General features: G+C 55.4%; 1 protein-coding gene across 1 annotated transcript in view; it reads left to right on the top strand.

Annotated features, from left to right (window-relative positions):
• The first annotated feature begins 1,184 nt into the window (after nt 1-1,184).
• ANK1 (ankyrin 1) overlaps nt 1,185-13,789 on the top strand; it is a 100,227-nt gene continuing 87,622 nt past the window's right edge. The window contains exons 1-2 of the mRNA XM_057696688.1: nt 1,185-1,233; nt 7,574-7,675. Coding sequence (XP_057552671.1) covers nt 1,195-1,233; nt 7,574-7,675 — 141 coding nt within the window. The 5' untranslated portion in view covers nt 1,185-1,194. The remainder of the gene's footprint in view (nt 1,234-7,573; nt 7,676-13,789) is intronic.

Genomic DNA, 13,789 nt, shown 5'->3' with positions numbered 1-13,789 from the left:
TGCTGCCAATGGAGGGGCTTTGGGTCAGCTGGACTCTCTGTTGACTGGTAGTAACCTTGGTCCTGACCTTAACATCCCTGGGCTGAGCTTCTCCAACCACACAACTACAGGAGCATCTCCTCCCTTAAGAGCCGCCTGTGAGGGTTAAATAAGGTAACGCAGTATGTCCTTCACCTAGTAGGTACTCAATGGGTTAATTCCTCCTAAACACTCGGGTCTCCGGAGCCCATGCTTTGGGGCAGGAGGGGTGGGAAAAGAGCATTTGGTGTCTTGTCTCGACTGCTATGTGAGGAGAGCGCGAAGCTGGGCTCATCGCACGGAACATCCGTCTTGGAACAAGCAGTGTCGCCAGCGGCTGTCACAGCTCTTGTCACTGCTTCTGCCGGCCACTGCTCATCACTCAGCGTAATCCCTAGTGTCACCCCCACTCCCCGACATGCTTGTGACATCTGTCCCCGAAATGGCCTCACGAAGAGATGAGGATGGCCCCGGAGCAGAATCTGGGCGCCTCCTGTCGCGGCCTTGGGTGACATTCCCCAAAACACCGTCAGCCTGGAGGGACGAGGGAGACGTAGTAACAGATGCGCGTCTCAGCTTCTCTCCGCCGCGCGGCTCCCGGCAGGAGCTGGAAGAGGCTGATGAGCTGGCATCTCAGGACACGCTGCGAGAGCTGGAAACATGCAAATCGGGGATGGGGCAATAAATAGCCTCTGCTGAGCTCACCCTGGCCGTCGCCGCCGGCCCCGGGGCCCGTTCACCCGGGCGGTCGGGGCGGCAGGAGGCAGGGCCGGGGCGCCATGCAGCTTGGGGCTGCTCACCTCCATCGGACGTGTGCGCCTCCCGCCTGCAGCCGCAGGACGCTGCCCTCCGCCGGCCGGCCGCACCCCCGCCGCGCCCTCCACGCGCCCGCAGCGCGGGGCCCGGCCCCCGGTGCCTGGCCTCCGGAGATCGCCTCGCATTAACTCTCCCATCAGACGCGGGGATGGGGAGACCATGAAGAGACCCCACTAGCGGCTGGCGGGCGGCCCGGAGCCGGGGTCCGCGCGCCCGAGCCCAGCCGCGCCTGGGAGAGCGGCGGGCGCCTGTATTTTTAGCCCGATGCCGCGTAACTTGCTGGCGCTCCGCGCGCCGCCGAGCAGATAACGGGGGAGGGGAGCCGGGCGCGGGCTCGGATTTCCGCGCGGGCGCCGGACGATGGCAGCGCGACAGGGCAGGTCGGGTCCGGACGCCGCGGTGAGTGCACGGCCGGCCCGCGCCGCGCGGGGTCCCCGCCGCCGCCGCCGCGCCCCTCGCCGCGGGCTCGCCGGGCGCCAACTTTCCGGGCGCGGGCCGGGGCGGGGACGCGCGCCGGCCGCCCTTCTGCTGCCTCACGCCCGCGGGCGCCCGGGCTTCTAGCAGGATCCAGAGGAAAATTCCTCTGGCCTGGAGGCCGCCGCCGCCGCGGAGGGGCTGCTGTCCGGAGGTGGCCGGACCCGAGGCCTGGCGGGCGGGCGGGCGGGGCGCACGGGAGGGCGCGCAGGAGGTGCCCGGAGGACAGTCCCGCTGGGCTGGCTCTGCGGTGGGGGGCGCCCGGCCGCCCCTCGCGGGGACCCACTCGCACCCGCGGGGATGCCCCGGCCCTGGCCTTGGCCGGAGAAGGGCCTCCTCGGGCGTCCGCGGCACGCCTGAGCCCTAGACCTTAGAAACACGAGCGCCCGGAGGTCCACAGGCAGCGGGAAATGAATGGGGAGGGGGGAGAGAGAGCCGGGCGGACTCCGCCTGTCCTTTGTCATCCTCAAAGCCACCCCCCTGGCCCCCCGGCGGGCTGTGTACTGTCCCCATTTTAGCTATGGGGAAATTGAGGTCTGGGAACTTGTACGAGGTACAGCATCAAGTGGTCGAGCAGGGCTTCACGCCAGGTCTGCCCAACGTCAGGGTCCACGGTGGCTCTTCTCACCTCCTGCATCACCCAGCCTCCCGGCACGAAGCTGCAAGAGCACAGAAACGCACGGGGTTTTCCCCAAGGCCTCGCACTTGTGTGGAGAGGTTGTAAGAGGACCTCATTTCCTCAGTGACACCTTTAATAGCGCAACTTTCTGGAAAGACAAATGAAAGAAACCTAATGGAAATGCACCCTGGGGCCCAGGGGTCACTTCTGTTTCTCTGTAGTCAGTGGCCTAGCGCCGGGGCCACACAGGTGTGCGCTGGCTTGGAGCTGCCTGTTCTTTCTTGGACGCCCCACCTGGGCTCCAAAGAACAACCCCGTGCTGAGTATGAAGGGACGCTCAGATGTGAAGGAGAACCGCCATATACTGGCGGAACACCACCTGCTGTAGCTGGTCTGGCTGTGCTGCAGTCCCGCGGAAAAGGGTCCAGAACCGCTACTGGCAGTTCTGAAAGTGACTCTGCCTTTTGCCCAAATGACACCCTTTGGGACAGCGATACTGTGTTATCGCTGTTTACAGAAATTGATAAGAGCTCAGTTTCCATTCATCTTTTAGATGAGAATTTTGTGTTGAAAGACCTTGAAAAAGTCAGTCCTGATTTGTCCTGGGAAAACTCAGGCCATCTCAAGCCCCAGAGAAGGTGTGAGGAGCCCTGGGTTCTCCCGCGTGGCTCTGGTGTTCCTGCAGCCTTCCCTGGGTACAGGCTAGTTGACATTTAGCAGCCTGCTTCCGGCTCTCCCTCCCCAGACACTGGAGCCCCTCAGCTACTTATCTATTGCTATATTCGTATTGCCCCACTCAGGAAGTGCAAGTTTAATAATAGTCTGGCTGTCTCAGGTAACCAAGGGTTCACCTCCCTTTTCTGAGTATCAGCCCTGATGAGAACCTGAGTCCCAAGAGGAATTCCATTCCCTTCCTTTCCCCTCCACCTCCTTCCTGCGGAAGCAAGGGCTGAATGGGGCACAGCCTCTGAGCACAGGCAGAAGGCTCCCTCCAGCCAGAGCTGAACTGGAGAGGAATCTCTGGGCTCTAGAGCATGGCTAGTGAGGAAGTACTGCTTAGATTCAGTTCCTGGCCCAGCCAGGCTTCGCGGTGTGACCTCGGACAAGATGCTTAACCTCTCTGTGACTCGTTTACCTCATCTGTGAAAAGGAAGCAATGAAAGCACCTGCCTCCAGAGATTAGTGGGAGGAACCAATGAATCCGTTGATGTAGAGGGCTTAAGCGTAGGAAGGGCTTTATAAAGGTAACTTATTTCGTTGTGAAAAGACGTTCAGGGACCTCACACGGGTTCATCTGTACGGATGTGGGCCGGGGACGCAATGACAGGTGCGGTCCCCTCCTCCCCCCAGTGCCGGCAGTTTCCTCACGGGTAAAATTAAAATAAAGCTCGAGATGGTGGGGGTGGGGAGGTGGGGGTGGGGGGGGGCAAAGGTGCAAGTGGACAGCCTTGGTGGGGTGCTCAGAGGGCTGGCAGCTCTTGGTACAGCGTTTAGGGCCATCGTGGAATGATTTTTCTGGACGCATTGAGCAAGCAGCCTTCTTTAGCTCCTCTGGTCTGTCCACACAGAAGCCTCTCTGAGGCTGCCCATCAAGGACGGGGCACTCGGGGAGGGCCAGAGACTCTGCTCTAATTTATCCTAGCGCTGAGATAGTCTGGTGCGTATTTTGTGATTATCGTTGTTTTTCTGGTTGGTATGTACTCAGGTAAATAGTCTAAATGGACCATCTTGGATTCTTTTGACTCTCTTTCTGCCCTATTGGATTATAGACTGTTCCTAGACGCACTGGGAAATGGCACCTAGGACAGAGGCTGGGCAGGACAAGATGGCAAGAGTGGGTCTCATCTTCCAAAGAGGGCCCTTTGCTCTGCAGCTGAAATATTCTCCGGCACCCGGGAGCTGCCTACCGTGTGCTTGTGGAATGCAGCGCTTTCTAGCTCTGTCACTTTGTTTTTCAAATCACGAGGGCAGGGACCTATATTCGGAGCTTTTAGTCTCTCTCTTTGCCCTAGCAGGATTCTGGACTTGAAATAGGACTTCAGGAAATACGTTGTAGAATTAACCTGGGGGTCGCACAGTGGAACGACACCATCATTATTAACAGTCCACCTGTAAGATGCCCTGAGAACCCTACCCAGGTCCTGGCTACCCTATGCTCAGAGAAGACCACAAAGAAAATGAAAAAGCCTTAGCAATTGAACTTCACCTCTCACTATCTAGGTGACCTTAGCCAGTCACTTTCCTTTTACTGTCAGTTGTATCATCAAGGAAGGGAAGGACTGCGTCTAGATAATTCCTTGCTAGAGGCCTGTCTTGGTCTCAATGCAGTGCTCGGGATCAGAGCCAGGAGCTGCTGGGGACCCTTTCTCTGCCGTGGATTCACTGTTTGATTAGAAAAGACACAAGGGCCCTCCCAGCCCCTACATCTGTCCTGGCTTTCTGGTCACCCTCAGGTTTGAAATCTCTGAGAATGCACCTCAGGGTCAAGCGCAGTAGGAAGACGTCGGCTTGATTCAGGGAGTCCTGGGCTGAATCCCTGAGTGTTGACTAATGCACAACTTGGGCAAGTTATCAAGCTCTCCAAACCACAGTTTTGTCGCCTCTAAAATGGTCACAATGATTATACCGACCTCACAGGTTGTGATCAGGATTAAAAGATAGAATGTTGGTAATACACCTTCCCAGGGATTGATATTAGTATTGTAACTTCATGGTTCAGTTATCCACATGACAGAAACTAGTTAGCTGTCCTCAGCCTCATCTACATAGGGCTTCCCCAGTCCTCGGTTTATCTGCTTGCCTGTCTGTCCTAAATATTCTCCTTCATTTTCTAGATTCAATGCTTTGAACAGTGACAGTGTCATTAGTTGGTGCTGCATCTATTTTTATCCACTGCGCTTAGGTTTTCATCCCAAATCCTACGATTGTGCAGCAGAAGATAGTTTGGACAAGTGGGAGATGTGTCTCTCTATAATACTCTCATTTTGGGGAAATAATATACTTTTTTTTTCCAAACAGCTGAGTCCAGACAGGCTTTCTTAACCAGCAGGCAGAGAGAGACATTTTTGGAGAGGCCAGACCTTGAGCGTGATTCCTCTGGGAATTCAGCTCATGGGGAACCAACAGATTTATCCTCATTTCTGGAATATTTCCTTCTCTACAGAAGCCCTACCAGGGATCCTGCGGACATTACGTGCCCTGTGTTTTAGGGCAGGGAGGTCTTGGCCTAGCAGATGCTTCAGGCTTTGAAGGATTCAAAAGTGATCGAAGATTTGGTCCTTGCCCCAAGACCTTTGGCAGGGGAGAAAAGACTTGCGTGAATCAAAGAACTAGAGGAAGGTGTATTTAAAATGCATTAAAAAAAAATCAGGCTCTTGTTCCTAGACTTTAAAGATGGTAAATATTAAGTATCCACGATTAGCATCCCAGAGGACACAGGGGCTGAGTGGACCATGAAGAAAGGCAAGATCGGGCTTCACAAACAAGAGGATGTCAGGACCCCGGGAATAGTCAGAGTGTGGGCCTGCTGGAGACAGAACATGGGACAGGGAGGGAGGAGAGGGGAGGAAGGGGCCCTCTTGCTGTACTGGGGGCACCGAGACCCACGTGTGTCATGACTGAGAGCTTGGGTTTGAGCCTATCTAGCAGGACCCTTGCGGACCTGGAGTCGGGGAGGGCTGGCAGGACATCAGGATTTTAGGAAGATCAGTGAGGCCGCGTGGAGCGGGGTCGGCCGGGAGTTCTAGAGCAGGACTGGAGGCCTGGGGTGGCGCAGGGGTGGGGACGGGGCAGCCTTCGGTGTGAAGGTCTGAGAATCTTTACTGCCCTGGCTTAACTGTTTAATTGGCGAAGGTGTGCAGCCCTGCGTTGGTTTAATCGTAGGACATTGAGGTTGTTGGCTGTAGATTCTGCGTCTTCCACGTTTGGGGACCACCATCCTCGTGGCCGCTGTAACACACTACTGCAAACGTGGTGGTTTAAAACAAAAGAAATTTCTTCTCTCACAGTCTGGAGGCCAGAGGTCTGAGTCAAGGTGTTGGCAGGCCTGTGCTCCCTCTGGAGGCTCCAGGGAGACTGTTCTTCACCTCTTCTAGCTTCTGCTGGTTGCTGGCTTCCTTGGCCTGTGGCTGCATCACTCTGACCTCTGCCTGCATCTCGTGTGTGTGTGTGTGTGTGTGTGTGTGTGTGTGTGTGTGTGAGAGAAAGCGAGCGAGAGAGAGAGAATGTGTTCTGTCTTTTATAAAGACACTTATCATTGGATTTGGGACCAACCTACGTAATCTAGGACAATCTCATCCCAAGGCCCATAACATAATTACATCTGCAAAGACTCTTTTTCCAAATAATGTCCCATTGACAGGTTCCGGGGATTAGGGTGCAGACATCTCTTGGGGGGCCACGGTTCAGCCACTACAGCAGGTTCTCGGAGGAGGGGAGCATGAAAGAGGAGACAGAGTGCCCTCGGGTGGATCTTCTAGAAGAACGATACAACTGCCCCCAACCCTAACCCCCCCCCAACTTCACACGTGGCTTGTCACGTGACAGCTCTCACCTGGCAAACTCACCCAGAGTGCACACCACATGCAAACACCATGCTCAGTGCTTGTGCTGATGTAATCATTTTAATCATATATCCTATGTAATATCTCCTTGCAGCTTCGCAGCTGGGGTATGGGAAAACCTTGCCCCACCCCCCGGCTTACAGATGAGAACCCAGGAGCAGAGGTACCTGCGGACTGCAGGGCCCCCTAGATGCAGGGGAGCTACTCCGAGCCCCTGCCCTTGTCTGACATCCCCCCAGCCCTCCCTCTCGGGCCGTCCTTCATCTCTAATACAGACCGACGTCCTGGGCAGGATTTGGATGTGCCTGTAGGTGTCTAAGCCTCAGTGGACAGACCCCAAGTGCTTCACTCCCATTCAGGAAAACTGGCAGGGGGCACCTGCCAGGTCAAGCGGCAGAGCCAGATTGCCTGCTGTGCCTCTTCCCTGCTGTGTGACCCTGCACCCGTCACTTGGGCTCTCTGGGCCTCGTTCCCTCATCGGTAAAATGGGGACGGCAATGGTACTTACCTCTTGGAGATTTTTTTTAATGACGAAATGCATCTCTCTCTTTGTGTTAATACATATTATATGTCAAGTGCTGATAATGGTTCTGGGCACGTAGTAAGTGCTGTGTGCTGTTTACTTAAAAACAAAACCACAAAATAGCACCAAAGAGCTTGTGTTTGGTTCCTGCGGCATCTCCATCTGTGACTCAGTGGGTGGGGCCGGGCGATGTGATTTGGGCTCCCCAATAGGAAGGCAGAGCCCATGGAAGCGTCCAGGCAGTGAGACCTGCTGAGCGGTCACTGGTGGAATGGGCACCCCCTTGAAGGCGGGCCCCTCCCAGGTCCTCGCCGAGATCACTTCCTCGTGAAAACGCCAAAAAGGAAGGGAGGCTGGGCTCTGAAGGCTGCCCCACACGTGGGCTGAGAGCCATCCGTCCAGGGGCTCCGGGCCTGCCTCACCCGGGACCATGGTGGGTGCCTGCATGGGGGGGTGTGCTGGCTGAGCCGTGACCTTGGCCCTTTCCCAGAGCCCCAGGCTGAGTGAATCTTGAGATCCGGGCCACACAGACCCGCTCACAGCTGCTCTTTCTCCTCACAGGCCGATGCTGCTACCAGCTTTCTGAGGGCAGCAAGATCAGGTAACTTGGACAAAGCTTTGGATCACCTGCGGAATGGGGTAGACATTAACACCTGCAACCAGGTAAGTGAGATGCAGGCAGGCATGTGGTCTCTGCAGAGCGGCTCTGCCGGTGCCCTTTCCTTGAAGGCTTGAATCTGCCTCTATTAACCTTTCCCCACTGGCTTCAAACACTGCCCAGGGCTCCCGCCGCGGAAGGCCCTAACCTGGTGTTTGCGGCCCTGCAGCAGCCCTGGGCCCCACAGAGAAGGGCTGGTGCCCGAACAGCCTGGGCCTCGCCCGGCTCCACCCCTGCGGCCTCTCCGCTTAGAAGTCGCGGCTGGTCCCTGCTGCAGTCTTAGAATGTGTGGCCTTTGAAAGTGGGCTGGAGGAAGGGCCTTTGAAGGATGCTGTGTCCGTGGTGACATTCATCTCCTTTGTCCAGCAGCGGCCTTTGTGGGTTTGCCGCTGGGCTGAGAGGGAAAGATCACTGAGGGCTCTGTCGGGTGTTGACAAAGGCTGAGAACCCGCGCAGCTGAAAGGGCTTCTCTGGACCGTTCTGGTGCTGATAGGGCTTGGTTTGGGGAGGGGCTGGGGAGGAAAGAAAGTGCGCGGGATGGATTGGAGGACAGCTAGGTTTGGGGCCAGAGATGGAGACACTGACTGAATAGACAGGGACTCACTCCCTGGAAAGAGGGTGGGGTGTGGCTGGAGCTGTGGACTGGATGACTTTTGTTTTGTTTCTGCCAGTTGTTCAGGTACACGGCCGGCCGATTCCATTTCTAATTGAGAAGAAATTTACCAATTGTGACTTTTTAAAAAATCGTCTTCACCGTTTAAAAAGTTGTTTTAATTGTGGCGAAAAGCATATAGCATAGAATTGACCATCTTAAGCATGCGTGAGTGTACAGTTCAGTGGCCTTAAGTATATCCATGGACATCACCCCCATCGGTCCCCAGATCCTTTATGCGTCTCGCAAAACTGCAACTCTGCCCCCATTAAACGGTAACTTCCTATTCCCTCCTCCCCGCAGCCCCTGGCCACCACTGTCTGTCTCTAGCCACCAGACTCCTGTCTGTCTCTAGAAATCGGACTGCTCCAGGTAGTGCACGCGTATCAGTGGACTCACGTAGTGTATGTCTCCTATGACGGGCTTATTCCACAGAGCACGGTGTCCTCAGGGCCCGTCCCTGTTGTGCTGGACTGGATGCCCTTTTTTACAAGCCAGCAGGGGAGATCCCAGGAATGCAGCTTCACTTTTCCTCCGGCTCCGGCCCCTCTGCCTCCCTTTCCTGCCCCTCCACCCCACTGAAGACGCGCCGTCCCACGTGTCAAGACCCCTCTGGGATCCAGTTGGGCTTCTGTGGTCTAAATCCACAGCTGGAAGATCCAAGAGGATGGGGCGGGGTGCGGAGGGCGGTGTGAAAGGAAACACGGGCAGGTGTGTGATGCGAAGCAGCAGGCGAGGCAGTGAACTTCGGGGCAGAGACACGTGTGGGCAGACCTGGGGATGCAAACTAGATGGGGAGACGCAAGACCCCCTTCCGTCCTCCCTCCACCCAAATATCCCAGCACGTGGGCGTCCACAGACCTGAGGACGCTGCCGCTGATTCTAAGCAAACGCACAGCGCTAAGGGTTGCCTTTGGAGAGACTGACATCCGGGACCCATTTCTTTCATGAGGAGGGGCAGTGAGCGCAGAGGCTGGGGGCCGAGGGAGAGTCCTGGGCTCAGAGGGCTCAGGAGAGCGGCTGTGTGAGCTGTCGTGGTGTCCCCGCGCCCCCCTCGCCAGGTGGGGGCACCTGTGGGTGCCTTCCTGCGCAGCAGGGATTCGAGTTCTGGCTTCCTTTGTTCAGGCCCAGAAACCCGGCTGAGCGCGCGTGCTTGAGAAGCACCGGCCCCTCAGAAGCCTTTCCGAGGGTTAAGATGCCAGCTCTCAAGGGAGCCACTTAGCAGAGATGGGGGCAACTGCATGTCCCTAAGCCCCGAGCCAGAGCTGATTTTCCGTGTGAGGCTGGAAGGCTCTGATGACACTGGGAAGGGCTCTGTCCTGATTGGGCTGCTGGGGGTGAGGCTGGGCGTGTGACTGGCCTGTCCCTCTGCCGTGGCTCCTCAAGGCGCCCCCTTGGTTCATCTCGGGCTGCAGGAGCACCGAGGCAGCATTTGCACTCCAGGGACGCTGTTTCCGTTGGGCTGAGCACCAGAGGAAACTGCTCACCACTGCAGGCAGGGAAAGAGTGTGGGGGCGGGGCAGTGTTAAAGGAAGGCTTCCCAAGGTGCAAAACCCCTCCTGCTGGTTTAGTCCTGAGGCTCCATCCCCCCCAACCCCAAATCTGGGCCCTGCTGGTCTTTGTCCTGTGCTCGGTGCCTGCCTCAGGGGCAGAGCTGCAGACCCTCCCAGAGAGGACTGAGTGGCGGGGGCGGGGGCAGGTTGGGCAGAACTTAAACCTCAGTTAACCTCAGCGCACCATCCATCCGGGGGTTGCCCTTTGATGTGCACAGACCCATCCGCCTCATGGGATGAGAGCTGCTTTTCTTTAAAGCACATGTTCATTGTTTTGAGAAGACAGAAAAACAGGCTCCTGTCCTGGGGTCATCGCTCAAGGATTTGCTTTTGCTTGAATCTTTTGAGCCTGTGGACTGTAATAGCAGTAACGCGGCAAATGTCGATCCTTATGTAAGTAACACACTTTCAAAGAAGATGTTTCGTGGATAGAATCTGAGTCGTTCGCCATAATCGGAAGCAATTACTCTAAGTAGTGTGAAAAGAGGCTTCTAAAAGAGACATCTGAATGTTCAGGGCAGCTTCCTTACTGCATAGATCACATCTACTGATTTTTATCACCATGATTAGAGCTGTAGAAAAGAACAAATCCACACACAAGGACACATCCCCACATGCCTGCACCAGTATCTTTGCATGAATACCTGCCTCTTCCATTTATCCAAGCAGTTTTCAAGTTTCAGACCCATGTCGCCAGTGTCTTCCTGGCCACCTCCTCAAGTGTAGAGCTGGGCTTTAGGAATTTAATGGTTGGAAAAAAAAAGCCATCATCCTCAGCCTCTCTGAACTGTAGTCTACTGGCTGTTAATCAAATAATTAACAAATAATCACCCAAAGCTGTTAATCAAATAATCCCGCAAGTGGATCTACAGACCAAACTATGTTCGGGGCTGTGGAGGAAAGGCAGAGGGTGTTAGGGGACTATGTGAGAGGGACCTGGGGTAGGGCTGGAGGTCAGAGAAGGCTCCTGGAGGAAGAGATATTGAGCTAAGGGGTGAGTGGGGGTTAATGAGGGAGGGGAGGGAAGAACATTCCAGAAGCAGGGACAAGCCCGGAGAGTTTAGGGAGGGCCAGAGGGGCTGCAGGTGGAGAGACCAAGGACCAGATAAAGTCAGAGGGGTGACCTCGGGGCTGTGCTGGACCCGAGAGGCAGGGGTGACGGTCACAGCAGCCAACAGCTGGGTTAGCGTGCCCCAGGGCCCGGGCCGTGTGTGTGTGTGTGCGCGTGTCACGTGTGTGGGCACGAGTGCACCAATGTGTTTCCTGTGGTGCTGCACGTTAACCCTGCGGTTGCTGAGTGAGGAGAGGGGACTGGGGGAGGGGCCAGAGTGGCCAGAGCAGCAGGGGTGGAGGGATTTCAGCCTCTGATCACCTGCACAGCTGTGTCCGCTGTCCTGGTAGAGCATCCACGCCGCTTGCAGACCTGGTTAAGGATTCTGATCTTTACCCTAAGAGCAGAGGGGCGCAGCCACAGACTCAAGCACAGGAGTGACGGGGCCACAGGTGTGCCTTAAAGGGGCCCAGTGCCTGCTGTGGACACAGCAGGTGGGGGAGGGCCCCCAGGTGGACCCAGGGAACCTGGTTATGAGACGACAGCAATAGTCCAGGAGGGACATGTCAGTGGCCTGGATGAGGGTCGTGGCCGTGGGGATGGGTGAATTGGATGGGGGTGGAAGGACCCTCAGACAGCTGGCTCGTGCCAGGGGTGGAGGGTGGCACCACTCATGGCCCCGAGAACTGGGAGCGGGCTAGGTGTGGGGAAGGGATGAGGAGGCTAGAGCAGGGCTGCGCGGGGATCCTCTTAGGGAGTCTTTGAGGAATCCAGTGAAATACCTAGTAAGCAGTTGGATATTTGAGCCTGGAGCTCAGATAAGAGGTCCAACCCAAAGATAGATATTTGGAAGCCATTCAGCACTCGAGGAAGTGAAACGCTGGTGTTGGCCGATGGGAACAGGGCCGAGAGGTGTGTTGAATCTAATCCCCCAGTGTCTTTGTGGCGGGCACGTCACACGTATTTATGAAACACCTCTTTTGTGCCGGGTAGGAGGCACTGGGCAAGACAGACAGAGACACAGTCTGTGCGCTTGTGACATTTATAGCTGGTGAAGAAGACAGACAGTAAGCAAGGACGTGAACAAATATATAACTTCAGCTAATGAGACATCCCATGGAGGAGAGAGGAAGAGGGGTTATTGTAGAGGGTGGTTAAGGCTGGCCTTTCTCAGGGGATGACTTAAAAAGAAGTAAGGGAGAACCATGTGGTTTCCGGAGGCGAACGTTCCCTGAGGAGGGCGTGTGCAAAGGCCCTGGGGTGGGGGTGAGCTTGGTTTGTTTGGGGAAGAGCAAGAACAGCGTGACTGCAGTGGAAGGATGGGCGGGAGGCATGGTAGGCAGGGATGTGGGAGAAATTGCCAGGGTGGAATCTCGAGAGCTTTCCGGCCCCGGTGAGGACCTGGATTTTGCTCTCAGGGTGACAGGAAGCCTTTGGAAAGTGCTCCACCTAACTTAGGTATTTAAGAGATCACTCTGGCTATTGTGTGGAGAATCAACGTGGGGCACAGGGATGGAAGTGGGGAGACTGGTGGGGAGACTGAGGCAGGGAACCAGGCAGAACCCCAAGGGGGCTCTGAATAAGGGGAGAGAGTGGGGTGGGTGAAGCTCCAGGACTTGCCCCCACTCCGCCCAGGACCCTGTCATTCTCACCACCACGGCCGCCACGTGGCCATGGGCTGGCTGGGTCATGTCTCAGCTCAAAAGCCATTGTGAAGACACGGTGGTTCCCAGAGCCTGAAGCAATGTCCCCTGCAGTCACCCCAAGCCTCTCGCGGCTCAGCCACGTCCGCCCGCCCGTATTGTATAGCGATGTCGTCTTGTCTGTCCTGATGGATGCTGAGCGACTTGGGGGCAGAGTCTATGGCTGCCTCTGCCCCTCGTATGGCATATGGTAGATCCTGGCTCCAGTAAATATCTCCATCATTAGGCACATACTAACCTCAGCTTCATATGTCCAATTTCCAAAGCGACTGCTAGATGACTTATGGCAAATTAAATTATTTTATTATGGCGGCCATAGCATGAAGAAAAAAAAACCATTTATGGGAAGAACTAATTGACCTTACGCACTTAGCAGTTAGCCAAATAGAAAGAGAACGCGAGGAGAGCGAGGCAAGAGCCTCTGTTCTCCCGATTTCCTAGAATTGCTGGGTTTACACGGGGCTCTGCCAGGAATGGCCAGCTCTAACTCTGGGGGTGAAAAGCCTCACTGTTTTAAGTTTCTGCTCTGTTCTTATGATGCTCACAAACCCTGGCTCGTTGGCCCTCCTGATAGGAATACAGGAAATTTCACTCCAGTAGGAGAAGCCTTGCTGTCCGCAGCACTGGCACGAGGGGTCTCCCGCAGCATCCCAGACACCCTCCACCCCCTTAGCCTGTCTTATCCTTCTCCGTGGTCCTCGCTACTGCCTGCCTTGCTATACGTCTGTGTGTCTCCTTGCTGCTCTCCGTCTTCCCCGATACAGTGGAGGCCCCTGAAAGGGAAAGGACTTTGCTTTTTCAGTGCTCCTCACCAGGAGGCTGGCTGGCACATCGTAGGTGATCATAAACTCCCTCGGTGGCTGTCCAGTCTCCTGTAGCCGCTAATGATGAAAGCTTATGTATTTGATGCGTAGCCCATGTAGGAACCCGTCTTGGCACTGCCTTTTTTTTTTTTGGCTTTTTGAATTTTATTTATTTATTTATTTTAAAATTTTTCTTGGGGTATAGTTGATTTACAGTGTTGTGTTAGTTTTAGGTGTAAAGCAGAGTGATTCAGTCATACATGATACATGTATATATCCTTTTTTTTACATTCTCTTCCATTATAGGTTATTACAAGATACGGAGTAGCGTTCCCTGTGCTGTATAGAGGTCCTTGG

The sequence above is a fragment of the Hippopotamus amphibius genome, chromosome 10, assembly GCF_030028045.1.
Source record: "Hippopotamus amphibius kiboko isolate mHipAmp2 chromosome 10, mHipAmp2.hap2, whole genome shotgun sequence".
In the NCBI taxonomy this organism is placed as follows: Eukaryota; Metazoa; Chordata; class Mammalia; order Artiodactyla; family Hippopotamidae; genus Hippopotamus; species Hippopotamus amphibius.
This window is presented reverse-complemented; position numbering and strand designations above follow the sequence as displayed.